Here is a 27,857-nt window from a genome sequence, read left to right as displayed (position 1 = left end):
CACTACCTGCATACCATCTTTGGAAGTAAGCATCATCATAATAGTGAGCTGGTGCGCTAGTTTTGGCTGAGATAGGGTTAATTTTCTTCACAGAGTCTCATATAGTGCAATGTTTTTGATTTTTATTGAAAATAATGCTGATATCCCACCTATTGCTGAGCAGCACTTACACAGATTCAAGACCTTTTCTACTTCTCACACTGCCCCACCAGTGAGTAGGCTAGGGGTACTCAAAAAATTGGGAGGGGACACAGCTGGGACAGCTGACCCTAACTGCCCAAAGGGATATTCCATACTGTATGACATCATGCTCAGCAATAAAAGCTGGGGGAAGGAGGAGGCAGACAGGGACTTTCAGCGCTATGGAGTTTGCCTTTCCAAGTAACTATTTTGCATGACGGAGAACTGCTTTCCTGGAAATAGCGAAACAACTGCCTACCGATGGGAAGTAGTGAATTAATTCCTTGTTCTGCTTTGCTTGCATGTGCAGCTTTTGTTTTACCTATTAAACTGTCTTTATCTCAGTCCACGATTTTTCCCACTTTTACCATTTTGATTCTCTTCCCCAGCCCTGCTGTGGGGGGTGTGAACACAGCTGTGTGGGACTTAGCTGCCTGCTGGGGTTAACCCACAATATCTGGGCAAATATAAAGTTTTATAGCTCTTAGACATTTTCTCTGGAGATGTTACAAAAAATGCCAACCAACAGCAAACTGAAATAAAAGCCATCAATAAATGTAAGATACAGTGTACTCTAATACAATGCAAGTAATTAATAGAGGTTTCTCAAATCATGAAAATACATCATGAAAAGGCACTGTTGATGCAGTTGTTTTCTAGCATAACAGCACTTACATAATATAATTATTGACTTGAGAGGAGGGCGAGAAGAGCATTCTCATGGCATAATGCTTGGCAATATAGAAAACTCGTAAGTCCAAGCGAGAGAAGTGCTATAAACCTCGAGTGGTTATGGTGATTCTTCTGAGTGCTTTAACTGGAAACATTGTGAAAAACTCCATACATAAACACACTTTAAATTTAAGTACTGGCTGTATTTTAAATATAGTGCCTACCTACTTGTAGCTATCCCACATACTGAAGTATACAAACCTTAACAAGTAGCTTCACTCTTCACCCAACAAGTAAAATGAATTTCTAGCGTTCTGTTCCATGAAATGCCAAAAGCTACAGAAATTTAGTAACCATGCCATGATGTTACTTCAGCAGACAAACAGGTTGAAATCTTGCTTCTGGCACCCTTTCACAAGCTGATGTAGCAGGAAATGCATCTTAACGTTTTCAAAGATGACATCATCAGAGGCTGCCAGACACAGTTTTTCACCACTTCAAGAAAACTGGTGCATTAGAGCCAAGAGGGTGACCTCCATCAACCCAAATTCAAGTGTGGTAAAAGAAGACTAATCAGGCATACCAAAATCTCACTGTTGTAAAATATGTGGAGAAAAGAGCTAGGCTTGAACAAAGGGATCACTAGTTGTGACCAAAACACAACAAAAGGCTAGTTGGTGGAGAACACAAAAAATATGTATTGTAAATATTGAAGTAAATTCATTCATAGATAAATAAGATTAAATATTGACGCAGAACTCTCTATTCGTAGGACCTATTAGAGCTCTTCAGCTCAAGGTATTGTAACTTACGATATCAGGTTAGGCTTTCAAATTCTACCCTTTGCCCTGGAGGATCTTTCCAAAAGCATGAATTGCTTTAATATCTGTCTATAGGAAATTCCTTTCAGTTACAGAGATAAAGTTCAGAAATGCTTTTAAGAAAATTTTCTCTTAACTCCTACAAATAAGCAGTTTTGGGTATATTTTTTACCCCCAAACCAGAGCTAAGTAGTTAGTTTCTTGTAACATATATGCTTAATACATAAGACAACAGAACCAAATGCAGTTAAGCACACACTGGAATGCTGAAAAACATGTCAGGCTAAGAGCCATTTAGCCTGGTGTCCTGGTTCGAGCAGTAGCTAATGCTTAAGGATGTAGCAAAAGATGACCTTTCTGTATTTAATGTATTCATATTGCTCAGCAGACTAGTGTCAGAGCAGAGAAAATCCTTCCACTCTTTATAGATAACACTATCACAAAAGGCTTGATTGCTAAATGCTTTTAATTAAATATTGTAAAGCAGAAAGGACAACCTACAGTTTTATTGAACAAAATTAAAAAGTCGTGGGAGTCACCTTCAAATAACAATTTGTCTGACCAGCTCTCTGCTTACATGAGGGAAGTTGAAGAAAAAGGATCATAGATTGTGTGTCATGGAAATAATTACCTTCTTTTTAACCAAACAAAACCATTAAGTAGAAATATGAATATTAAACTAAGTCTTGTTGAAGACAAATAACTTCATTTTATAAATCAACATGAAGGAACATAATATTAAACAATACTAGCACGCAGAGAAATCAGAATTAAAATCAATAATCAAAAAGAAGCAGCAAGCACCAGTAATCCAATATTTTGTGGAAAAAGGAAAGTGAAACAGTGGTAAACCACACAATTTCATTTTCTAAGGATATGCTTTTAGTCTGAAGACTAATTTTCACCAATTTAGTAAAGTTAATGGAAACACAAAAGTTTCTCAGTCCTCCAGAAATTATCCTAAAAGACAACAAAAAAACCCATCCCCAAAGGGATTTTGATGAATCACCTATTGAAGCACAGTTTATTATTAGTTCTTATATTACCTGACACCAGTGTATTTTTATTGAAAGATTAGAGTTACAAGCATTACTGGTAATAAATTATTGAAAACCTAAATTCCAGTAGCTGCATACAATTTTATAATTTTTTAACCTCCTATTATATGAAACTTTTAAGACATTCACTATAACGTAACCTGCACTTAACTTACGTACTTAGAAATACCATATATGAATTAAGTATATTGTTTTAAACATTTATAAATTACAAATTATGTAATACCATTTGGCTTTTCCTTGGATTATAAGTATATGTGGGTGTGTTTAAATAGACATGTGCATAGTAATACTGTTGCATGCAGTCTTGACTAAGACTGGACAATGCATGGGTAGAACAGCATTAGCTTTTTTATTCAAACTCCAATGCAAAACATGTATCTTGAGACAGACAGGAAATTTCTTATCAGTACGTCAAACTTTTCTAATAATGAATGTGAATATCAAAGACCGAAATGTCAAAAGACTGACTGGAAAATAATAGTAAATTAAAGGAAAAAAAATAATAAAAAAAGGCACAACCCCCCAAAAAATCTATCCTGATGGTATGCATCGAAGTTTTGAAATAACTTAGTTTCTAGCAGCCACATGATCATATGTAAAGCACCTGCCCAACAAAATACCTACCAACAATTCATAATTTAAAAAAAAAAAAGTACTCCATAAGAAAATTCTGTTGTTCTTTCTGATTTGCTGAGATGTTTCTGTGGTCCTGTAAAGCAACAGCAGAAAACCTAAGGATTTTTTTGAACCATGGGTCACAGGAAAAGAGCTTGGGTTGGAGCCTCCTTAGACATACAACTTGAAGTATGGGTAGAAAAGCTTAAGGAATGTCTGACTTCCTCCTTTAAGTGATCTTAGTACTGTAGGACAGGGAGGTAAATACAGTGTCTGTTTTCAGAAAGAGTTCCAAGGGACATATGAAAAGTGCAGAGATGTAAAAATACTGGAAATTATAATCCAGAATAGTTGATTATCAGATGATATCCAGCTGACACATGGATAAACATGATATCCACTAAGCAGCACGGCTTTTCTAAAGGAAAGTCATACATTAAAAGCCTACCAATGCTTTTCAGAGAGATTGGTCTGCACAGAGATGAGAGAAATCCAGTTTATGTAGACTATTTGCACTTCCAAAAGGCATCTGAGGAAGTGCAATTGGAAGGTTCTTACAGAGATGAGGATCTCTGTCATAGAAACACACTTAAAGTGTAGGTAATTGATGGTAGAAGTAAATGATCAGTTCTTCCAGAGAAGAGAAGGCACTAATGGAGCTCTTTAGTATCTAACCTGTTTTAATGAATAAGCAGTAAAAGAGTGGACTAAATACACTCTATTTTCTATCAAAAGCATGAAAAGGCATCAGTCAAAGCTAGTAAAACTACAGTGAACAAAAGGAAATATTTCTTAATTGGAATGTCCTTGCCATAAAATATTCAGGATACTAGAAGTGTTTACAGTTTAAGAGGAAAAGTCATGGGTGAAAAAAATCTGTCAGGAGTTACTTAGTATAAACAGACTGGATTTAGAAAGTCTCTGTGCCACAAACTGTTAAGAGTGTAGGGAAGCATTATGAAGAAGTATCACTATATCATTGATTGCTCTCTTTTCTTATGCGATGCTCAGTTAAATGGATCTTTATTGTGACTCTGCACAGCTGTTCTCATATTCTTATAATCTAGGGATTACAAACAGGATCTCCTGTACCTTAAGTTGAATACATTATTTGAGAAATGAAGATTAATAAAACATTTGGATAATACTGACAGTGTAGGGTCAGGAAAACCTTGCAGTGAGTTGTGGCCAACAAAGCAGGAAAATATGAAAGTAAAACACAACACCAATTTTCACCCTGGCAGTAGATAAACAAGGAAGGTGCCCCAGGTTTCTGCAGTGGGTGCCCTTTGGTTAACATGTTTAAGAGAGATCTGAAATAAGAATGAACTTGAATTACAAAACTTGTCAATAACACACTTGCAGCAGAAATGCAATGAGGTACAGAGAAAGCTGTGCTGTATTCAAGAACTATTGGTTAGTGGGGTTGCATAAAAAACAGTGTTTTACTTTATAAATACAAAGCAGTGTTTGTATTTGATAATTTGAATTAATATGAGACTTCCAAGGTTTAAAATAATTTGCATCAATTTAGCACAGGAGGTTTTGCCATTAGTGTGAGCTTACACTTATTCTTTCTGCAAAACGAAGTTAGGATGCACAAAGAATAGAATTGAGGGTATTAAAACCTAATTAGATTAATCATTGGCATGATCTCATCTAGTTACTGCACCACAAAACACACAGAAACAAAATAAACACATAAGAAACAGAGAGGAGAGTGGGCACTAAGGCAACAGAAATAATCAGAACAGTGAAAATGCCACAAAATAACATAAACTGAAATGGATGACTGAACAGTTCAGAAAGGGAAGTGTGACAGTTTTAATTCCTGATTTTGACACACAGAAAGTACAAAAGCTTCACTTCCCTCTTTCCTCATAGAAGAAAGATAAAGTAGTATTTAACAGAAAGAAAAAAAAAAGAAAACAAAAACTGTCTTGTGAACCCCCAAATTACACAATGAAACTCTCCACAATCTCACAGACTTCAGTAATTTAAGTGTTCTAAAAATTCATCTAATATGAACAAAAATTAAAGCTGTATTTTTCTTGGTAGAATGAACATAAAGGTATATGTTTCACAGATAAAGTACTCTTACATTTTGTTGAGATGAGACCTACCTGAAGCCTGTATTATGGCAAGTGTATCTTACTTTGCACATACTTCCAAAATACGTTTGCAGACACAGTTAGAGGATTAACACTGGATTAAGCTATCTATCTAATTCAGATCATTTACTGTTCTGTCACCAACAGACAAGCAAGTTTTGTTGTGCAGCTAAGTTATGGAAAAATACCTCTGTGCCATCTGTGACAAAAAAAAAACCCAACACTCAGATGTGTCTGCAACTCAGTGCTTACTGTTGTAAAAATAGGACAAAATGTGGATCACAAACTCCAGAAGGCTATTCTAGGCTGCAGTAGTACCCCAAGCATGCAGGAACACAAGTCAGACTGGTTGAAGTAAAATAAAAATTATGCTTTAAAGAAAAATAAATCTTTTGAAGTACTGGGTGCCACAGCGTAAGCCCCATATCCTAAAATTAAATCAACAACGCAGAAAATTGAATAAACAAATCTACTTTGCTGTGAATTCACTTTTTACCTACACTCCTATCTAGCTTGGCATCTTAGACAAGCCTTTTCCAAAACTTGTCATTACACTCCAGTAGAAGTAACCTTCTTCAACGTTATTTTCTTATTAAAATTAGAGTATGTTTGATGTATTATTATAGTTAACAACAAAACCACACAGATTTTGTCCCGATAGGAGGAAGAGCTTACAGGACCTCCTACTGATTTAGGAGGCTTTATTAGTGTGTAGTAAGTTATTTGGAGAAAAATAAAACATATACCAAAAGAAAAAAAAAATATCCCTCAGATCCAACCACTGCTCAGAAACTGTGGGTGTGATATCAGGATTACAGTTAAGAGTTCTCATGTATAATTTTCCAAGAACTATAATATTCCATTGCTAGATTCTCAAACAGTTTTTTCAAAATGAAATAAGGTCAAGATTCTTCAAAATCTTATGACCTTATAAAAATGGGTCTCTAGGCCTTGAAGGCTACACCACAGTTTATCCATTTGTCTTTTATTTTGCGCAGCTGTTTTTTCCTCAATTATAGAGCAAGACCATTTATTTTCAGTCTTTAAATATCTTTGAGATTGTTCCTCCCCTATTGTTTAGATAGATACTTCTTTCTTCTTCACCACGATTTTGGTAAAAGAAGTGCTACTGTCACAATATGGCACTATTTCCTGAAATGCTGAATGATGCAAAGTATTCATGCAACTTGTCATCAGTAATAACTATTATTTTGTAGTTTCCTTTCATAGCATTAATGTGGGAAGCCTAAAAAGAATCCACTATTTCGTTGTTTTATTTGATAATAATATGAACACCATATGTATGAGCACTGATCTCATAAGTAAAGGGAAGACTAGAGTTTTCAAATAATCCCCAAAATTATGACTTGGAAATAATGCACTTAAAATTTCAGATTGTTTAACATCCCATGTTTTCACATAAAAAAAAAAAAAAATATCTACACATATATCTGAAGGATGAAAAGAAAACAGCTTACAAACCAGTGAGTTAACAGGTAAAATATATCTGTAATGAGGCAGTGCTTGTATCTCTGTACTGCCCATTCCTGATATTTATTATTTCACCTTTGTAAGTAGTTTTATGTTATGGGATACTGTAAAAGGAATTTCAAAACAACAGCAACAAAAACTTACTTACTTTAAAATACTCTCTCCAATGTTTAAATCTCTATCTTGCATTTAAATAATTATAATGGGATCTAGCTATTAAAACCATAAAATAACTTCATATGCAACATCTTAATCTAGAAGAAGAAACAGATTTTTATTATTTCACAAAAAGACTTAGTAGATTCTCCCAAATGACAAGACATATAAAAGAGAATAAACTGTTATTTCCTGTGATAACATAAATTTAAAATAATTCTTCAGTGAAAAACCTACTAATGCAGGGTTATTTAAAAATTAATTTGTCTATTTCTATCATTTGAAATGATATCACATATTGAATTCTATCCAAGTCATAAAGGATGTGACCTTCTACCTTACACCCTGACAAATATACCATTTTGGAGGACAATGAGTAAATGGCACTGGGTAATGACATCCCACAACCTTCTGTTCCTCCTGTCATATTCCATGTAGGACTTAGGACAATGCACATGCTTGAAAATGTCTGCAAGACTCAAACCTAAATGTCAACTAAATTGAAGAATGTCTTGATGAATTTTGATGGGATGAGGCATGTACATCTCCACTACCTCTGTAATTGCTTGAGTCTCAGGATGCACAGAAGCAGATATTTAGGCATCCAAACATTTTAGTAGGAACTTATTTTAGCTATTAGGAAGTACTGTGATCGAGTACATTATCAAGTAATTAGGTCTGATATAAAGAATCCTGCAAAATGAAACAAGAGAAGATACAGTATCCATAATATCTATAACAATTTCATTGTGGTTTAGTGTTTTTACTTTGGACAAGTTTTATCAGGTCCTGATAAATACCCATTAGGAGCTGCAGCACATGAGGAATGCTATTCCCAATACTATTCAAGTGCATCTTATGAATTACCTTAAAGGAACGTAATTTGTGCCTTTCAAGATTGCTCTGTGATGAATAGTAAAGCAAAGGGAGTGGGAATGTTCAGAAGAAGATTCAGTTCAGTAAATACATTGCTGGAACTAATCTAAAATGCTAATGTAGTTGTAGCTTTTATGTAAGCAGAAAGTTACAAGATCTAAATATTTAATATATATAAATAGATACAGTATCAGCCATAGTTATATGTCTGAGTGGATAGCAGAAATTGTGAGGTGGAAGAGGACAAGTTATAAGAACAGAATTTTATCTAGTCTATTAAAAAGAAATACAAGCAGTTGGGCATACATTCTTAATAATTCATATAGTCACTTAAAAAGTCTCTGACCCTGACTTCCAGAAATCACAATTCTTTTATGTAATTCTGAACATTTTTGAGAGAAAAATCTTTGCAATTTTGTGATTTTAGTAAAGAAGGCAGTGATACGCCATAGCCCTGAATGCACTGTTCTAACTCAATTAGCCAGTTTACCTCACTGGACTTTCTCTCAACTTCCAATTTGTCAGAGTTCCAAAAATTCATTTGCAAAACAGCTGCTTACCCAAAATACTATGTATTTAGACGTCTCTTTTCAGATCCTACCATCATTAACAGAAAGGACTTAAATACAAAGAACCACCACCAACAACAAAAAAGCAGCCTCCTAAACCTGCCTCCCCATTCCCATTTTATTTAAGGAAACATTGCCTGGTTTCCAGCATTGCTGATGAATATGTACTCCCAGGGATCCAAGCAAAAGCAACTGATATAAAAAAAAAATTATCCCATACTCTACATTGGGGAAAAAAACACAGCAAAACAAAACAAAACAAAAAAAAAAAGCCCACTACACGGTGCCTATCTACTGAATGCTTGATGCATTCAAATGGTATTTAGTGAACTAGTGTAAAGTACAAGTGCAGGGAAAGAGAGAAATACAGACTCAATATCTAGGTGTGCAATCACAAAGTTGATTATATGGAGATAAGATTGTGAATGTTCACCCCTTCTGTCCCCTTCTAACTATTCACATTCTATTAATTTTCTTCTTCAAGAACTACTGCTTCTAAGAATAAATGTAACTCATGAATAAAACAAGACATTGGTATATTGTAAGACACTAGATAATAATACTCTACCTTCTGCAAACTACAATTGTTGCAAGTAAAATTAACCTTACTAGAAAATAATTCTGTAAATAAAGGAAACATCTACTTGAGCTATGCAAATTATTCTGAGTTAAGATCTAAAAAGCTTCCTTTTCCATTCAGCTATGGCTCGTGTTTTGTTATATTAACAAATTCTCAAACTTATAGTAATAATTTCTATTGCCCTTTCAACATCTGGAATGTGGAAATCCTGGATCTTAATACCTACTATACAACAAAGTAGTAAGATCTTTCTGTCTTTGTCCACTAGATCTGAATATCAAGAGAACACAAGCACATTCATGCTGTATCAATATGGACCTTAATATACATGAACAGGCAAAGAAAAGTTATGGACAGAAAAACCCCAGCAAGTCACATTGTAGTGGTCTGCTCCCAATATGCTTATTCACTCAATGTGCCTATCCTCAACACCACCTCCATCTCCAATACACATGGTTGTTGGTTTAACTTTTACCTTTCATCTCTCCCCTTGTGATGAATAATCATGCTTTCTATTATCTGGGTTTGGTGGTAGGCAGGAACCATGCAATTTAGAAATTTGTTGCAAGAAATACATGCAGCTATGTTAAATCTAATACAAAAATAATAAATACAACTAATCCTGTCATAATACAGAAATGCATATATATATATATACACACAATTCTTTGGTTTTTGATTCCTTCTGCTGTTCATGGTATATGAAAACTTTATGTTCTCCCAGAAGCATCAAATAGTAACAACTGGTTTATGTTACACATTATAGATCCCTCACATTTTAAGACCATAAAGCACATGTTAGTAAGTAAGTTTGTCTTGGCCCAAAACTCATAAGTAATTCAAATTCTTTGTTTGCAGTGGAGTTTTTTCTGTTGTAGTAAGCATGATTAATTTTCAAAAAAATGTAGGAAGTATTAGTTTCCTTTAACTATTTATCTTTAACTAATCACAAAATAATTTTATTTTAATTTTTTTAACATGAAATAACAGAAAACAAATATAAAACTCTATGCCAAAAAATCAACTGTTTTAAGGACACATAAAATAAAAAGCGTGCAGTTCCATGTGACATAAGACCTTTAAAGAGAACAAATTTATTTTTCGTATTTTTTCAACTCAGTTTGCATTTTCTTGTTTTTAAGACTGACAGAACTGAAAATGGAATACATCCCCTAATATAACAGAAAAAACCCCCATAATATTTGCTTCATTTTTGGTACAACATTAAATAAGTTTCCAATAATGTATTGTTACCTTTGTAGTTAACCTTGAAACCAATTGAGCCCACACTTTCATCCGTTTGAAGATGCAGCCACATCTGATTGCTCATGCTCACAATTAAGTCTGGTACAAAGCTTCCAGTTAACCTACAGATACAAAAAAAAATATTTTTGTAAAGCCATTAAATAACTAGATTTTTTTTTTTTCCTTTTTGTAAGGGATCTAAAATAGGTTATTTCTTTGGTTTGTTTTTAAATTCATTGTATTCAGCTCACACTAAATTAGTTATCTCCTGGCTGGTCAGCCAATATAGCTCTCAAGGTTCCAACAACTGCAGATTTTATAGGAGTACATGAACACAAAAAACTACTGCTTATGTTGTATTGAAATATTTCATCTCACTTTCAGTTGCTGGTCCAGAAAGACCTGCATCACCCCTGCTCCTTATCTGGCAGTCCTGTGTACATGACTCAGGTAGAGGCAAGCGAGCATCAAATAGCACTAGAAGCCCATAATGAGACACTACATTTATTCTTCCAAAAATAAAGTATTTCTCTGGTAGACAGTTAGAACACACGCATTGCAGATATACAAGAGGAAGTTGTTGTTATTCTTAAATGGCAATACTATTATGAAGGTCCATATGTTCCCAACACTCTTACCTCCCTTCATCACCTCTACAACAGTGGAAGAGCTTGCCTGTCTGACTCAGCTGATGTTCATTCCTTCATTAACTAAAACACCAGATACCACACCTTTAAAGCCTCCTTAGGTTACAGGATGCTGATTAATTAGAAAGAATTAAACTTGTTTCTTTCTTTTTTTTTCCACTTTTCACATTGCTTTCAAAAATTTGCAAGTCAATGCAATCCTAAATGTTCATTCTGTTTGCTGAATGAAATAGTGTGATAGCAAAAAGGAAAGATTGTGAAGGCTGCAGTCATATATTATATTGCACTTTTCCCCAAAACTTTGTCTCAAATTTGGTAAGAGTTTATCAGCTAAAACGGAATTTTGCATTCTTGTAAAATGGATCACAAACACAAGACTGTATGAAAGTGAAAACTGTTAATTGTTTTGTTGGGTTTTTGGTTGGTTTTTTTTCAGCTCTAACCATTCTTTAAAGCTAGCTGAAACTTCAAATGGACTGTTTTAAATATACTTTGCAGTTAATTTTAGTTCTTCCCTCTGGTCTTTTTTTAGCTTGTTTCTGTATGAAATACTCTGCTGTGGGAGAAATTCATGTCTATTTCCCACATCTGTGTTCACAGATGGAGTGACTACAAAGACTCTTGCCAGAACTGAACAAGTAAATGCCTGGCCAAAATAATGTACTAACTGCTCATTCCTGTACTAAGGGAAAGCTTCTTCGGTGAGGTCAGTCTTTGCCAAATTAATAGATTAACAGGATGCTCCTCAGAAACAACAGTGATGTAATGGCTAACAGCGTTTTGTTATTGTCACTGGTGACTGACTGTCCATTTTGGGAATATTAAGGCCATTGGGAATATTAATCTCTTTGTTGTGTCAGAGAAAATAATTCCTATGATAAACAGCCATAAATCTTTTATCATTTCTAATTTCTGAAGCCAATTACAAATATTTTTTTTAAATGCATACAGTTTTCAGACACAATATTTTCAATTAAATAGTACAGGGAGAAAAATATCATTTCAAAATGCATTTCTGAAAATAAGAATCAACCAACAGATCACAGAAATCACTTGTTGCTCTTTTTTAAGTGCTTAGGTGTCTCTGTACAATATTTGGGAAGACTGGGGCCACAGAGCAGTTAGACCTAGAAATAACGGGATTATGCGAAGGAAGCTATTTAAAGTAATAATGAAATTCTGCAGTTATGAATTATCCTTTCTTTCCTCCTGGGGTTTATGTGACTTCCTCTAGGCTGGATTCATTGCCTAGATTCCTCCCCTGGAAGTAAAGTCTTACACCTTCCCTTTCAAAAGCTGAGCAGTGAACACTGTCAACAGTAGAAACAGAAAGAGATGATTATGATGTCTCCCTTTTTATTAAACAGCTTAACACTTGTGACACTAAGCAGGCTGTTTTCCACCTCTTCCTCTAGGAGTCCAGAACTACCCCTCCCACATACTAGTAACATTCATTCCCTCTGAGAGAGTGCACTGAAGACTAGGTTAGAGGATATTTAAAAGACTGCAACACTTTCCATCTGCTGCAGATGATCTGTAATATGGGAGATTGGATACGCGTGTACCCAACACAGCAAGCACACTAAAAGAGTGAGTTTCATGCCTTGTGCACTGGATTTTCCAAATGTGTGTTACAGGAACCAGTGCCCAGATGCATATTACATTGAGTCACCTGCAGCAACTGTCAGACCAAGGTGTTGAACACAGATTTCCAAGTATCCTGAAAAAGTGCTGTGATTGATGTATGAAGAAGGATCTATCACCATTTCTTTGCCTTCTTCCCCTCTATCCTTTGGTAATAAAACTTAATACTGCTCCACCCTGCAAAGGTTTTAGTTCCATAGGAAAGCACTACGGACGCCTTCACTTCAGTCATCTTTTCAAACACACAAAAAATGTATTCCATTCAGATTTAAGTTCAATTAGGTGCTAGGTTTACTAGGCTGGAGCAGTCTGTCATGCAGCTGGGTACATGTATATGGGCACAGAATTATAGGCACCCAGGGAAACTTAATGGCAAGTACTGAAATGGCTTTTGAGTTCAGCTGCTTTTCTGATTAGCATCAGCAGAGTAGGAATTATCAGGACTACAAATCTCAATTTAGCAAGCATAATTCTATCTAACTGACACTTAAATTCAGTTTTTGGTTCTGAACTTTCCTATCTAGAAGTGCCCAGTAAAACTAGTGGACTAAACACTTTGATAGGTTTCCTGATTAACTTTGATAAATTGGAAGATACATGTTTTCACATCATTTACACATAAAAAAGATGTAATCAAACCAATGTTCTTCAGCAATCTGTTGAGGAAAGATAATTATTCTAAAATTTTAAATCCCAAAATTAAATCATACGATAGCTTATTCATTTGCTATGCGTCATACCTCAGGCAAGTCTGCATGGCTTACAGGAGAAAAGATTTATTTGTTTTTGACAATATTCAGTTATTTTTCATCTTCCTTGTAATTTTTTTAATACTTTTTAATCCTAATAACTTTGACATTGATATTTCTGATCATAGAATAATCAGAAAGCATTCTACTGGTAAATAAAAATAATATATGTGTGGTTGAGTATACTATGTTATTTAATATTAAAACTCCACAAATTAACTGGTGGTTTTTTTGCTTTTCCAGGATCTCCATAGTAATAATTCGTTATAAGTATTTACCTACTTATTTACAGAACAGATTTTCTTCTTGTATATTAACACTTGATAATTCTAATTAACTGCTTTATTAAAATTATTCAGAATTCCTTTATATTCATGAGAAATTTAATCCTGTTTAATCCTGTAATTTCATAATTTCTCCCCAACATAAGTCTCATCATCAGATATACTTTTATAAAATACAAATATCTTTAATGAAATAAAATCTGGACAGAGTGCTTTCATCCATTACTGAAAATATTAAATATCATTTCACTGTGTCTCAGTGTGTTACTGTAATTCAGGTTCCAATGAGAAACAATACTTTAGTTAAATGTTAATAAGACCTGAATTGGTACTTAATAAATGTTCTTTCCACATGAGAGAATATTCAATATAGTTTAGGAATCTAAGAATGTCTGAAACTGAATTCCAGCATTATCAGAAATATATTTTGAAGGCTTAGCACTGTTTCTAAAATAGAAATTACTGTACTTCCCCAGTTTTCAAAACTATTATTAGCAACAATTAACACATCTACAGTCCACTGAAGAAATTTTGCATTATTCTAAAGTAATTGCACCTGAAATATCTGGCCAAGTGCTGGTTTCCTCACAAGAATCATCGAATCATTCAGGTTGGAAAAGACCTTTAAAGTCATTGAGTCCAACCATTAACCCAGCACTGCCAAGCCCACAGCTAAACCATGTCCCAAAGTGCCACACTTACACATCTTTTAAATGCCTCCAGGGATGGTGATTTCACCACCACCCTGAGCAGCCTGTTCCAATGCTTGACCACTGTTTCAGTGAAAAAAAATTTCCTAATATCCAGTCTAAACCTTACCTGGCACAGCTTGAGGCCATTTCCTCTTGTCCTATCACTTGATACTTGAGAGAAGAGACTCACACCCACCTCACTACAGCCTCCTGTCAGGTAGCTGTAGAAAGCAGTAAAGCCTTCCCTGTCCCTCCTTTTCTCCAGACTAAACAACCCAATTTCCTTCATCTGCTCCTCATAAGACTTGTGTTCCAAACCCTTCACCAGCTTCGTTGCCCATCTCTGGACACACTCCAGCACTTCAAAGTCTTTCTTGAAGTGAGGGGCCCAAAACTGAACACAGGATTTAAAGTTTGGCCTCACCAGTGCCAAGTGCAGGGGGACAATCACTGTCCTTGTCCTGCTGGCCTCACTGTTTTGGATACAAGCCACGGCGCTGTTGGCCTTTTTGGCTACCTGGGCACACTGCTGGCTCATGTTCAGCTGGCCACCAACCAGCACCCCCAGGTCCTTTCCCCCCAGGCATCTTTCCAGCCGCTCTTCCCCAAGCCTGTAGCACTGTGTGGGCTTGTTGTGACCCAAGTGCAGGACCCGGTGCTTCAACTTGTTCAACTTCATAAAATTGGCTTTGGCCCATTGATCCAGCCTGGTCAGATCCCTCTGCTAAGCCTTCCTACCCTCAAGCAGATCAATGCTTCCTCCCAACTTGGTGTTGTCTGCAAACTTACTGAAGGTGCAATCGATCCCCTTGTCCAGATAAAGTTATTAAACAGACTGAATAGAACAGGACCGAATTGATAGAACGATTACAAAAAGAATCAAAAATAGGAGGTCAGATATCCTTTGAAGGAATAATAGGCAGGAATTCATGATGTAAATCTGCAAATCCTGAAATAACTGTATCTCCTCAAACTGTTTCTCCTCAAAGTTCTGCAATTAATAATATTAATGAGATTAAATTAGGAAAGGAAAAGGTAGGTAAACATAAGTTTTAGGGTACTCAAACCAAACAAATTCTTGACTTTGTTCTCATAGTGAATAATGGAAAGTTACAATATGTAAAAATAGTATTAATACATTTCCATTAAATATACTGCAGGGAATATCATTATAAGGAATACTAATTTTGCTATTTGGGTTTTGATTAAATAGATTTTTTTTTACTAAACATTTATCACATCTGTGCTGTTCTTATCTCTGTTTTAAATTTCTAACTCATTTGAACTAATAGTACCATAAGGTAATTACTGAGAGGCCAGTATATTTTAAAATAACAGCTAAATATTATTTGGCATTTTCCAAATTTATTTTCTAAATAGCAGACAATCTCTTATGGGTAAAATATTGTTTCTAAGAAATAAACAACATTTTTGTTATTTTTTGCATAAAACTGAGTCAGATTTGAAAAAAACCTAAATACAATGTATTTTAAGGGGCCTTCATTTCTCCTAGAAATCATTGAATTATTTACTTAGAATTGGAGCTACATAAAGTGACATACTACAGGTAATGCCTAATTACACTGTCCTGCATATTTTCAAATGACTGGGGAATAAACAGGATTTCACAGAATCACTGGATTATATTGCCATCTTCAAAATTTTACAAGGTAATACATTTCTGAATTTGTCTTCTTGAGCCTTTTGTTATAAGACCAGCTACCATCACAAGGTAAGTATTTAAGAAATATATATTCTGAAGTTAATGAATGGCTGTTAAGTCTATATGTGTATCTACATGCATATCTGGGCTCACACATTCTAGAAGAATGCTAATGGATGATAAAAATCTTATTTAATTCTCAGTGTTGTCTGATTTGTAATCACATGTTATTTAAGTAATATCCTGTTCAGATCTTCTCTATATTAATTTTCTTTACTATACATACACATTTTTTGAGTTACCTACAATAGTCAATAAGCATTTGAAGGTCAAGATGCCATAGTATATCTTTTGTCATACTAAGCTTGCTAGAAGATTGTAGAAGTTTATGTATAAGTCATCCATTTATCTATTTTCAATTATGTTCTTATACGATTTTAATTTGGGAACACACTTACAAAAGGAGCACAACAGCCCCTAAAATTTACATATCTACACATGAATGTACAGGCTACACCTTTTAGATTTTCTGATTTTAGTTTATCTTATTCTTCTCTGATGTCTAGCCCATCACTTTCTGACTTCAGAACAGTAAACATGTAACAGTGTATTTAAACTGTTACCTTCAGTAATTTTAGAGGCTCGGTAAGATTAATTTCTGTTGAGATTTACCTGATTCTAATCACTATTTACTCTCACCATAAAACACATTGATGTTATTCTGTAATGCATAAAAATTTTAAATGCAAAAGACTTACACTTGAAGCACAGTTTTAGGATCACCCACTTCTCCTCCATCACCAATTGTCAGTGTGTCATAGCCAATCTCCAGATCAAATTCTTCAAAATTTATCTGAATAACCTAGGAAATAAAAGAAGTAAATATATATCAGAAATAAAGAAACATACTTGCAAGATCAGTCTGTAAATAAGCTTTTCAGCAGTGTCAATAAGAGATTTTTCAATAATTACATTTAAATTTAGCATATTTTACAATAAATTTCTGTAATAAAAACAACAAGTTTGGTTCATGAAATATGAATTATAAGAACTCTCAGGTATCATCACTCTGCTGACATCCTCAAAGCACTGTCATTTCACTTATTTATGTAGTTTTAAAATGTTTACTACAGTTCTGCATAATTGCATTACCTTTCTACATCGATCCAGCCTGTCCAGATTCCTCTGAAAATGTAAGTTCCTTTATAAGTGTTTCTAGATACATTTTTTTTTTAATTAGAGTTGACCAGAATAAAAAATACATAACTTTACTCATATAATTAAGGTTCAAAATACTTTCTTCATTTCACTGCTGAAATCTAAGATCTTTTCCATTATTTTTTAATAATTCTAACAAATAAAAAAGTAAGAGAACTCCATGAAAAATATCTGACTCATTAGATAATACTGTGAAACATGAAAAAAATAACTATATTTGATTTTTTTGTTCAATTCATAGTCTTCGGCTTGAATCTTTCCACTGATGTCTGATGAATTCCCAAATTATTTGCGATTCTGTTGTAATCTAGCAGGTTATTGGTTGCTCTGATGGATCTGAAATTCTTTTCTTTATTCTGAGATAAAGAAAACTTTTTTATTTTCAATCAAAATAGATGTACATGTAAAAAAAAAAAGTGTATTTGTTTTTTCTGCTTTAACTTTTTTCAGAGAAGCATGTTTTATTAAAAGATTTCTGGACCATTCTCTTTGTATCTCACCTAAAACAGTGATAATGGGATAGGTATCACTTCAAAAAAGTGTACTTGTATAAAGCCACACACGCATAAATTAGTCTACATCTGTCCTGTATAATATTCGGTGAAACACTCACATTTTTAAGGCAAGAAGTAGTAATGAACTAATTAATAAGCTTCATAATTTAATAATATATTAAAATAAATTATTATATTATAGTAACTGGCTATAAAAAATTGGAATGTTAACATATGATAATCTTATTCTTGCAGTTGTTATAACTGTTATTTCTTCTTAAAACTTTCTGGATCAACTGTAAATTAGAAAATGCTGCAACTTTGTACAAAACTGGCTGTAGTAAAATAGAACCAGAAACAGTACCACCAAATAGGATCATATTTTATGTATAGGAAAAAGTCAACTGTTACTGTTTGAGCCAGTAAATCATTTTGCATACCATGCATACCTCTGCTGAAAGAGGGTTAGAAAAAGCTAGCAATAACTACTCCAGACATGTTATAGTACAAATTAAGCATTTCATAACTCCAGGTCATTAAAAGGTAAGCAAACAACTGCATGTAACCTACTAATAACCCATTTCAAGAGGCTTAACATACCAAACCTGATCTGTCAAGCAGTAAAAACTTTGGATTTGGTGAAGTAAACTTGCCATTTGTTTAGCAAATGTGCTGGTAGATTGAAACGTGAAGACATTCAGTTTTAAGGGAATTTGCACAAATGGAGCAAAAGTAACATATAGCAACAGCAGAGGTGTCAATATCCAACATGTCAGAGGTAGTAAACTCATTTACTATATATGTAGTACATAAGCATTTATGTGTCTGTGAAAACTGTAATTCTTTTGGAAATTCATCCTCTGCTCTTATTCTTTGACATGCGAAGTACACAATGTACAATACAAAATGTACTTGAAATCTTCACAAATATGCCTGAATGGCAAGAAAATAAGTACTCTTAGCAATAAGATATCTTTTCAGAGTCCTTGTTTTACAATGTCAGATTTACTTTGATCAGACTCAAAGATGGCTGGATTTGGCATTGCTCATTATTTTGATTATTCTCTTTAGAATACTAAAAAGGTGTTGTGATGATACTAGCATTTAAAGTTGAGTGTGCTGGAACATTTCAAAGTAAACTCTGAGATTTAGGCAAGACAAGTAAATAACATACAACTTTGTAATAAACCTGTCAAAAATTCTTCTTTTACCAGTCATCTAACATTTTTGTCTTTTTTTGTTTTTCTGAAAAAATTGTAAATGGCAGCCTAAGGGTAGGTGGCATCCTTGAATCAGATTAACATTAAAGTAAAACCTCAACATAATTCTACATTTTAGATTAACATTAAAGTAAAACCTCAAGGTAATTCTACATTTTAGTTGTTATTGTTTGTAAGAATAAATACTTCAGGGGAAACTGCTGATTTATTACTATATTCCACATAATTTTATACCAGATTAACATTACTGAATTATGCTATTGATTTGGTTAGTAGAGGCACAGTAGTCAGAAGCACAGGAAAAGGTATTTTTTCTTGATCTATAAATTCAAATAAAGTCTTTTTTTCCCAGTTCCCCAGAGCAAGATATAAACATCATTAATATAAATGAGATATGATCCATTGTTTTTATTGATCCATATAAATAGTGATCATGTTTAAAATGTATTTATCTATTATGCCCTGTCCCACAGTCTCATTTAAAACTGAAAGAAAAAAAAAAATATACAGAGGGACCACAAAATATTTCCAGTCAGGTATACTTCCAGGGAACAGTATTATCAACAAAAATATTTCACAAATATTTCATCAAATATATGATTCGCCTGAACTACAGGATTCTGGAGAAGAGGATGATACTATCAAAGGTGAATCTGGAAAGCAGGCAAAGGAGGGAAATTTCAAAGATTCAGAATTCTAGCTGAGACAGGTTACCACCATACTCATGATCTATCATTTCACACATTATAAGTCAACAAATGATATCAGATATGTGTCTGTATGGCTTCAGAACTGAGTAAGACTATCTTTACTTAAAATTAAACTATATAATAATTACTACTCTCTTCTTTTTCAGAAAGAACTATTCAGTAGTCTTCACAATTTTGTACCTTTATAGTAGCTTTTGTGATGTATACAGCAGGTAGCAGAATACTATAATTATCCTGATACAGACTAATCAAATTTTGAATTTTGTTTTAGAGGGTGTTATTAAACATGTCCCTAGACACTGATGTCAAGTAAAAGGAATCTTTTATTTCCTCTTCCTCCATATATGTATGTAAACAACAAACCTACTTAAAATAAAATATGCTGAGCTGTGCACTTATTCATTAAAATAAGTATGAAAGTACCTAAAAGGAAGGCAATAGTCTCTCTACAACCTGATCTGCTTTTGCTGTTTATAAACACAGGAACAATAAACAATTTATAATTGCTGAATTAAATTAAATTTATAAACTCAGAAGTAAATAAATAAATAAATAAATAATAAAGACAGTATTACTACTTATTATTATCCAAGCTATACAGAAAAAAAAGAGTCCTATATGAAAAATAACTTTCTGAGAATTATGATCGTGTGTTTTAGTCTCTAATAATTTTGCTATCACTTTTCCAAAGGAAAAAATGGAAGCAGAAATCTAATTTCTAAAAGTTAGTAATTGTACCTCCTTTCTGTGCTTTGGAATATATGCTTTGGAACTCACTTCTTGGACAAAATTGAGTCTGTTACCCAGGTCCAGTAACATGGGATAGGACTATTGATTAGTTAATGGCTAATCTGAGAACTTCCTACAACTTGTCAAAGAGAGAACATTCTTAGGAGGATGTGTTCCAGACAGCAATCTTTCCAGACAACTGTTCAATACGCTATGTGTCTAGTTCCTAATGGAACTAGCTCTCCAAAGTTTTTTCAAGGAAAGTAGTGTTCCAGGTACTCAAGTTTTTAAATTTTCAAAACATACAAAGTAGAATGGTGTGTAACAGAAGCAGGTATATGTGTTTCAGAACTGTTTCTGAAAGGGAAGTATAAAGATTTAAAGTTGTATGTATTGCCATATGTGCATCTGTTATCCTAAGGCTTCCAATGCAAATGCAAATGCAAATGTATAATGAAGTTTTCACTTCATAAAATTTTATATTTTACAAGTAAAGTAATGATAAAATTTCTAAAGATGTTACGAATTTTTCTCCTCAGAAGAGTACTTAAAAATTAAGCTAAGATATAGCTTAAACAAGCTATGTCTTAGATAATATTAAGGAACAAATTTGAATTAAAACATCCTGCCAAGAACAAAACATTATTACATACTATTTTGCTGTACACTGCATATAATTCAGTGATTCCAAATATCCAAGAACTGCTGTGTAATATAATGTAAGTCTAAATACTAAGCACTTCTGTCCTTTCAAATTTAATCTTTTAGTATCAGAGAGGAAGAGAAGAGGGGGAGAGTAGAAGAAAAGGAGAAATAAAACTTGGAGATTTATAGAACATTATAGAAAAAAGCAGGTGACACACAATTACACAAGGTAAGACAATTCCGGGAGATAAATACTCACTAGCTGAACTGGAAAGTTCCTTCTATATTGTTGAGTCCATTTGTTGACAACAGGATTCATCATACTTAAGTGTAGACACCTACAGTGCAAACATCTATATTTGATGTAGGCTTCTTCATAACCAGTGAAAAAACATGTCTAGACTGTAATCCATTTCATCACAAAGTAGATAACACACACTAGGTCAACCACACCTTAGAAGTACCTATTTCTCTCCCTTGGCTATGAAGTGAGATTAGGCATTTATATATGGATGTCTACACTGTGGACCTCTAAAATTGAAATCACTCACATAAATATATTTAAGTAGTACCATCTGAGATGCTGTAAAACTGCCAAAAGTTCCACACAAACTCTGCAGATACAAGATCTTCAGGAGAACTGTGCTCTTTTGGGAAGGTAGCTGAAGACCAGATTGGGTTACCCTGGAGCATATGTCAGTGGTTGCCAGTAATCTCAGTCCTATAGATGAATTCTGCTTTGCAGAGTCGTTGGTAAATACATAATGTAATCTCTTTCATGCAATTCTTTACAACGTGTTTTTGTTTTGTTCTGGTTTGGTTTTTTCAATTCCAATACTAATGCTAAATGTTACTTAATTTTCCATAGAGATTAATCCTACAATCAGGTTTTTATAAAGGTCATTTAGAATTATTTACTTTGGGGCCACAAAAATTGAAAATAAATGTAATTACTTCCTTATCCTAAGAACAGATACTATTGGAACACATTAAAATGGAGGGATAGCACGTTAAAATAACAGCATGAAGCAGTATTTTTATTTTTCATGTTATAGTTTTTAGTTCGCATAGAAGTATGACCTCTATTGTGTTGGCTTAATTTCACAAGTTTCTGATCGGAGGAATACAGTCTCAACATTTTATCAACTTACACAGCCTCAATAAAAAATCAAAGTATTCTACCAAAAAAAAAAAGTTATCTTGTAAATAAGGTCATCTACAAATAACAAAAAAAAAAAAATAATTACACAATCTAATTCAATTGTCAATATATCATCCACAAAGATAAATAAAGGAGTACAAATCAATTATTAATTGGCTTTTACTTCAGTCAGTGTTTATCATGTTCCAAAAAAACCCCAAATTATTATATAACTTTTATCTTGTGAAACAGAATACTGTGTTGTGGCTTTTGGGCTTTCTTTACCTGTAAGCAATTATTTCAAATTGGATTTTGCCATATTTCCATTACTCAAATATTTTAGCTTTTGCAAATATTGTCTTATTATACTTCTAAGAATTACTAGTGGCTGTACACAAAAGCAATTTCACTCATTTTTATTAAGCTAGTGGAAAAGAACATAATTTTTTTGATCTAAGCACTGAAGGAAATGACTGGTTAGTAACTAACTTTAACATGGTGTGGGAATGGCATTTGTACCTAGAGGACAGCAAGTGGGATAAAGGTTAGACTTGGAAATTCTGGCCACCTCTCTAGTGCCATGACATATCTACAAAGAAATCTATTTCTGCAAACATTATCTTACAAAACACCATTATATGAATGATCCAAACATACTAGAAACAGCAAGATACCTCACTGAAATAAACCACAAGATACCTATTTTCATCAGTTTTCACTGTTAACTGTAGAAAAAAACACCTATAGGTTGCTAATACTGTCATGCCCACCCTTTGCTCATCAATCAAAAGGCATTCTCTGGTTGCCATCTTCATGGTTAGAAGTGAAACTAGGCAAGGAGAAGAAAATACACTCAGTTTATATCTGTGTGTCCTCATATACCCTCAGGATGGTTAATTGTTTTCATGCTGAGGATGTCTAACTACTTCCCAGTAAGTAAATGATGTGCATTTATATCTGATGGCATAAGCTAAAGAAATGCTACTGTCTGATTGATAGGATTTATTACCATAATTTTCCATAGAATCACAGGTCCCTCCATCAAAATAATTGTGTTATTATATATTCAATTATAGAAGAATAGTTTCACTAGGAAAATATATTGAATCCATCATTTATTCTAAGACTGAGGTATAATTTTATTTAAATTATTTATACTGAGGTATAATTTTATTTAACATTAATACTACCATGAAGCAGCTAATCCTGGAAACTCTTTCCAGGATCATTGAGGACAAGAAAATCACCAGTAGTCGTCAGCACAGCTTTACCAAAGAGAAGTCTATGCTGAATAGCGGGGGTCTGCTACAAGCCACCCGACCAGGAAGACCAAGCAGATGAGACCCTCTATGTACAGCTAGCATTCATCTCACATTCACATGCCCTGATCCTCATGGGGGACTTCAGCCACCCCGCTACCTGTTGGAGGGACAGTACAGCAGGGCATAAGCAATCTAGGAGATTCCTGGAATGCACTAACTATAACTTTCTTCTTTAAATGGCCTTTCGATACTTAACGGAGGCCTGTAAGAAAGATGGGGACAATTTTTTTAGTAGGGCCTGTAGTGACAGGACAAGGGGCAACAGTTTTAAACTGAAAGAGGGTAGGTTTAGATTAGATATAAGAAAGAACTTCTTTACTGTGACAGTGGTGAGACACTGGAAGAGGCTGCCCAGAGAAGCTATGGATGGCCCATCCCTGGAAGTGTTGAAGGTCAGATTGGATGGGGCTTTGAGCAACATGTTCTAGTGGAAGGTGTCCCTGCCCATGGCAGGGGTGTTGGAACTAAATGATCCATAAGTTTCCTTCCAACCTAAACCATTCTATGATTCTGATTCTAAGTCATGCTTGACCAACTTTGATAAACTTCTATGATGAAATTACTAGCCTGGTAGATGAGAAGGAAGCAGTAGTTATTGTCCCCTTGGGCTTCATGTAAGCCTTTGATACTGTCTGCCGTAAGATATTCATAGACAAGCTGTTGACGTATGGTCTGGGTTGAACAGACAGGGAGGTAGATTGAAAACCAAATGAAAGTCTGGGCCCAGAGGGTGGTAATCAGCAGTACAAAATTGAGTTGGAGGCCAGTAACTGGTGGTGTATCCCAGGGGTCTACACCGGGACAAGTCCTGTTTAACATCATTGTTGATCTTGATGATGGGGCAGAGTGTACCCTGAGCAAGGTTCCCACAACACCAAACCACTAGCAGTGGCTAATAGGCCAGAGGGTCATCCTGCCATCCAGAGGGACCTCAATAGTCTGGAGAAAAGGATCAGCAGGAACCTTATGAAGTTCAACATGGGAAAGTACAAAGTCCATCCCGTGGGGAGAAACAACCCCTATATTAGTATATGCTGGGGATCACCCAGCTGGAAAGCAGATTTGCAGATGTGTACCTGGGGGTCCTGGTGGACACCAGGTTAAACATGAGCCAGCAATGTGCCCTCACTGCTAAGAAGGTGAATAGTATCCTCAGCTGTATTAGAAAAAGTATTACCATTAGGTAGAGAGAGGTGATCCTCACCCTCTGCTCAGCTGTGGTGAGACACATCTGGATATGGCCTCCAGTACTCCCCAGTACAAGAAAGACTTGGACATACTGGAAAGAGTCTACTGAAGGGTTGTGAAAATTACTAAGGGACTCAAGCATCTCTCCTACGAAGAAAGACTGAGAGCTGAGGCTGTTCAGCCTGGAGAAGAAAAGGCTTGCAGATGATCTTATCATTGTATACAAATACATGAGGTGAGGGTACAAAGAGGATGGAGCCTGTTTTTACTGATGCAATGGGCACAAACTGAAACACAAGAGGTTCTGTTTGAACATCAGGAAACAATGAGGGTGACCGAGAACTGGCACAGGTTGCCCAGAGCAGTTGTGGAGTCTCTCTCCTTGGAGATACTAAAAAGCCATCTGGACATGGTCCTGGGCAACTGTCTCTAGGTGGCCCTGCTTGAGCAGGGGGGTTGGAAAGAAACCTCTTCTATCCTCAACCATGGTTCTGTGAAAAATGAATTATCTAAAAATTAGGCATCTGTTAAAAAATTATTACTTACTACCTTCACGGCTAGTGCTTTTCTACAGGTAGGCTATCTGGAGAAAAATTAATCTTGCCTATTTTGGACATTCCTCTTAGAGTAAATAATTAATCAGTACATTAGGATTTGTACCCCTAGTGAAATTAATATCTCTTCATTAATTGGAGAGAGTTTAAAATAAGAAGTCTACCAATTATGGCAATTAATATTCTGTTGACTAAAGTGAGATGACATTGATCTGCGTAAAATTTCTCTCTTCCATAAAATTGTCCCTCCTTGTCTTCTTTATTACAGTTGTGAAAAAGACAGGGATGACTGTGTTGAGAATAATGTGCTAATTATTTCCTATTACATCTAGCTGAACACAACTCCCTGCCTGGAAAGCATTTGATATAGTAGCATGAGGAATGATAGCTTTTAGAGAAAGGTGAAAGAAGATGCAATTGATTACAATTTAAGAGTTATAGAAACACGTGGCTATATGGTTAAAAAGAAATGTATATTCATATTAGGAAGTTGGACGTAGCTAACCTAAGATCACATTTGTTTTCTTAGGCTGACAAAATACAGAATGGCAACAAGGCCAGCTGTAAACAAAAAAAGAGAAAAAAGTGTTGAAATATTACTAAACATCAATATTCCACGTAAATTTGTATACCAGAGATAAAAATGCTAACAAATTGAAGTTTACAAAAGCCAATAAAGCAAGTTTGGTTAGGCTTTTTTTCTTTCTTGAAAGATATGTATAAATATTGAATTAAGCAAAAAATCTTTAAAATGTATATACACAAAAACTTTATAGATATATGTACTAATTATAGAATCCTGGAACGGTTTGGGTTGGAAGAGATCTTTAAATATCATGTAGTCCAACCCTCCCTGCCATGAGCAGAAACATATTTCACTATATCAGGTTTTCAAAGCTGTCCAACCTGACTTTGAACGTTTCCAGTGATGGTGAATCACAAGTTCTCTGGGCAAAGTGTCCTTATCACCCTCACATAACGATTGTTTCTTTATATCAAATCTATATTGACCATCTTTTACTTTAAACGGTTACCCTTTGTCCTTTCACTACGGTCCCTGGTAAGAGGTCCTTCTCCATCTTTCTTATAATCCTCCTTTATATGATTAAAGGTCACAATAATGTCTCCCTAGAGCCTCCTCTTCTCCAGGACGAACAACCCTAACTTTCTCAGCCTTTTCTTTATAGGAGAGATCTTTCAGCCCTCTGGTCATTTTCATGGCCTCCTCTGGACCCACTCTAACAGGTCCGTTGACAGCTCTGGGCTGCCTCACAAAAGCATGTAAATAACTGATGAGTTTAAGACTGTTTTCAAGACACAGTAAAAATGGATTTCCCAACTTTGAAGCTGTGATCCATAAAATCATATGTAGACACCACGTAACCCCTAAGGCATTTAAACTCACAGTATAGGTCTAGTTTTGACCTGTATATTCACCAGATGTACAAAGGCTATAAGGTAATATATGAGAACATTTGGAATTCTTTTTCTCAGTAACATGGGGGAATGTACAGTACCTTCCCATTCATCTGATCAGACAGCTGTTAATGTTCCAGACTCCCAACTCTGCTTCCTCCTGTCTAATCTAGTCTTCTGAATATGTTTCATATGCCTTAGAAAAACATTCTCCAATGTACTTTGCAAAAATTATGGAGGAATGTCAGTCCCAGATAAGCACAAGTTTGAACAGTAGTAAGAGCTATAAACATTCTAGTCTTTTTCTTTCTTTTAACAGAGGGGTTTGTACTTTCTATTAACAAGAGGGGTTTTTTCCAAGATTTGTTATATTTGGAATTCATTTCCTCACTAATTTTTAGTGATGTTTGAGTACCTAATGTTATATCTCTTTGATAACATAGATCTTAAGGTAGAAAGGTTTTATAGCAATTTAGTGAAGCTTCTGATGTTATGAAGGAGGTGAACTGTATTTCATTAATAACACCATCCCAGTAAATAATAAATAAAAAGAGATGAGACTAAAAGATCATACAGCAGAGTTAGCAGCAAAAACATATTACAGTATATTACAGTAAGACTCAAATCTAAGAAGCTTCTAAAGAAAACAAAAGTAATCTTAAACCATTGTATTTAAATTAACTTTAAATACATAACGTTCCATGAGTTCCATTTTCTACCTTTCAAAAAAACACTTTTGTAGTAAACAACATCAGTCCACTTTACTGCTTTCCAAGGAGACGCATTAGAAAAATCCTGAAACTTTTTTGTACTTTTGCTCTAAGGACTTTTTCTTTTACTTCCACACATAGGGAGATGATAATGTACCAGACAATCTAAAAAAGTATGATTTCCCAAGAGCATTATAAACAAATAGTGATAGGTATAAGTAGGAAAAAATGAAAAAAAAAAAAAAAAATCATGATCATCCTTTCCTCATAAAACTAAGGTCAGAGTTGAAAATAACAATCAAAAAAGCCCCCCCAAAAAACATAAAAACACCACCACCACCATTGCTCTTAAATAGCAAGAGGACTGCAATCATAGGAAGGGGCTGAGGACTTCTAATTAACTTGTCCCTGATTCTGTTCTTCCATTCAGTAGTTAGCCAAAAAGGGTATCTTT

General features: G+C 34.6%; 1 protein-coding gene across 3 annotated transcripts in view; it reads right to left on the bottom strand.

Moving 5' to 3' along the window:
* CSMD3 (CUB and Sushi multiple domains 3) overlaps positions 1 to 27,857 on the bottom strand; it is a 725,287-nt gene that overhangs the window by 356,984 nt on the left and 340,446 nt on the right. For all 3 annotated transcript variants that reach the window (XM_055800728.1, XM_055800729.1, XM_027777765.2), the window contains 2 exons: positions 16,815 to 16,918; positions 10,387 to 10,499 (listed from right to left, as the gene is read on the bottom strand). In XM_055800728.1, coding sequence (XP_055656703.1) covers positions 10,387 to 10,499; positions 16,815 to 16,918 — 217 coding nt within the window. The remainder of the gene's footprint in view (positions 1 to 10,386; positions 10,500 to 16,814; positions 16,919 to 27,857) is intronic.

Source organism: Falco peregrinus, chromosome 3 (assembly GCF_023634155.1).
Source record: "Falco peregrinus isolate bFalPer1 chromosome 3, bFalPer1.pri, whole genome shotgun sequence".
NCBI classification, from domain to species: domain Eukaryota; kingdom Metazoa; phylum Chordata; class Aves; order Falconiformes; family Falconidae; genus Falco; species Falco peregrinus.
The sequence above is the reverse complement of the archived record's forward strand: the minus strand, read 5'-3'. Positions and strand labels throughout refer to the sequence as shown.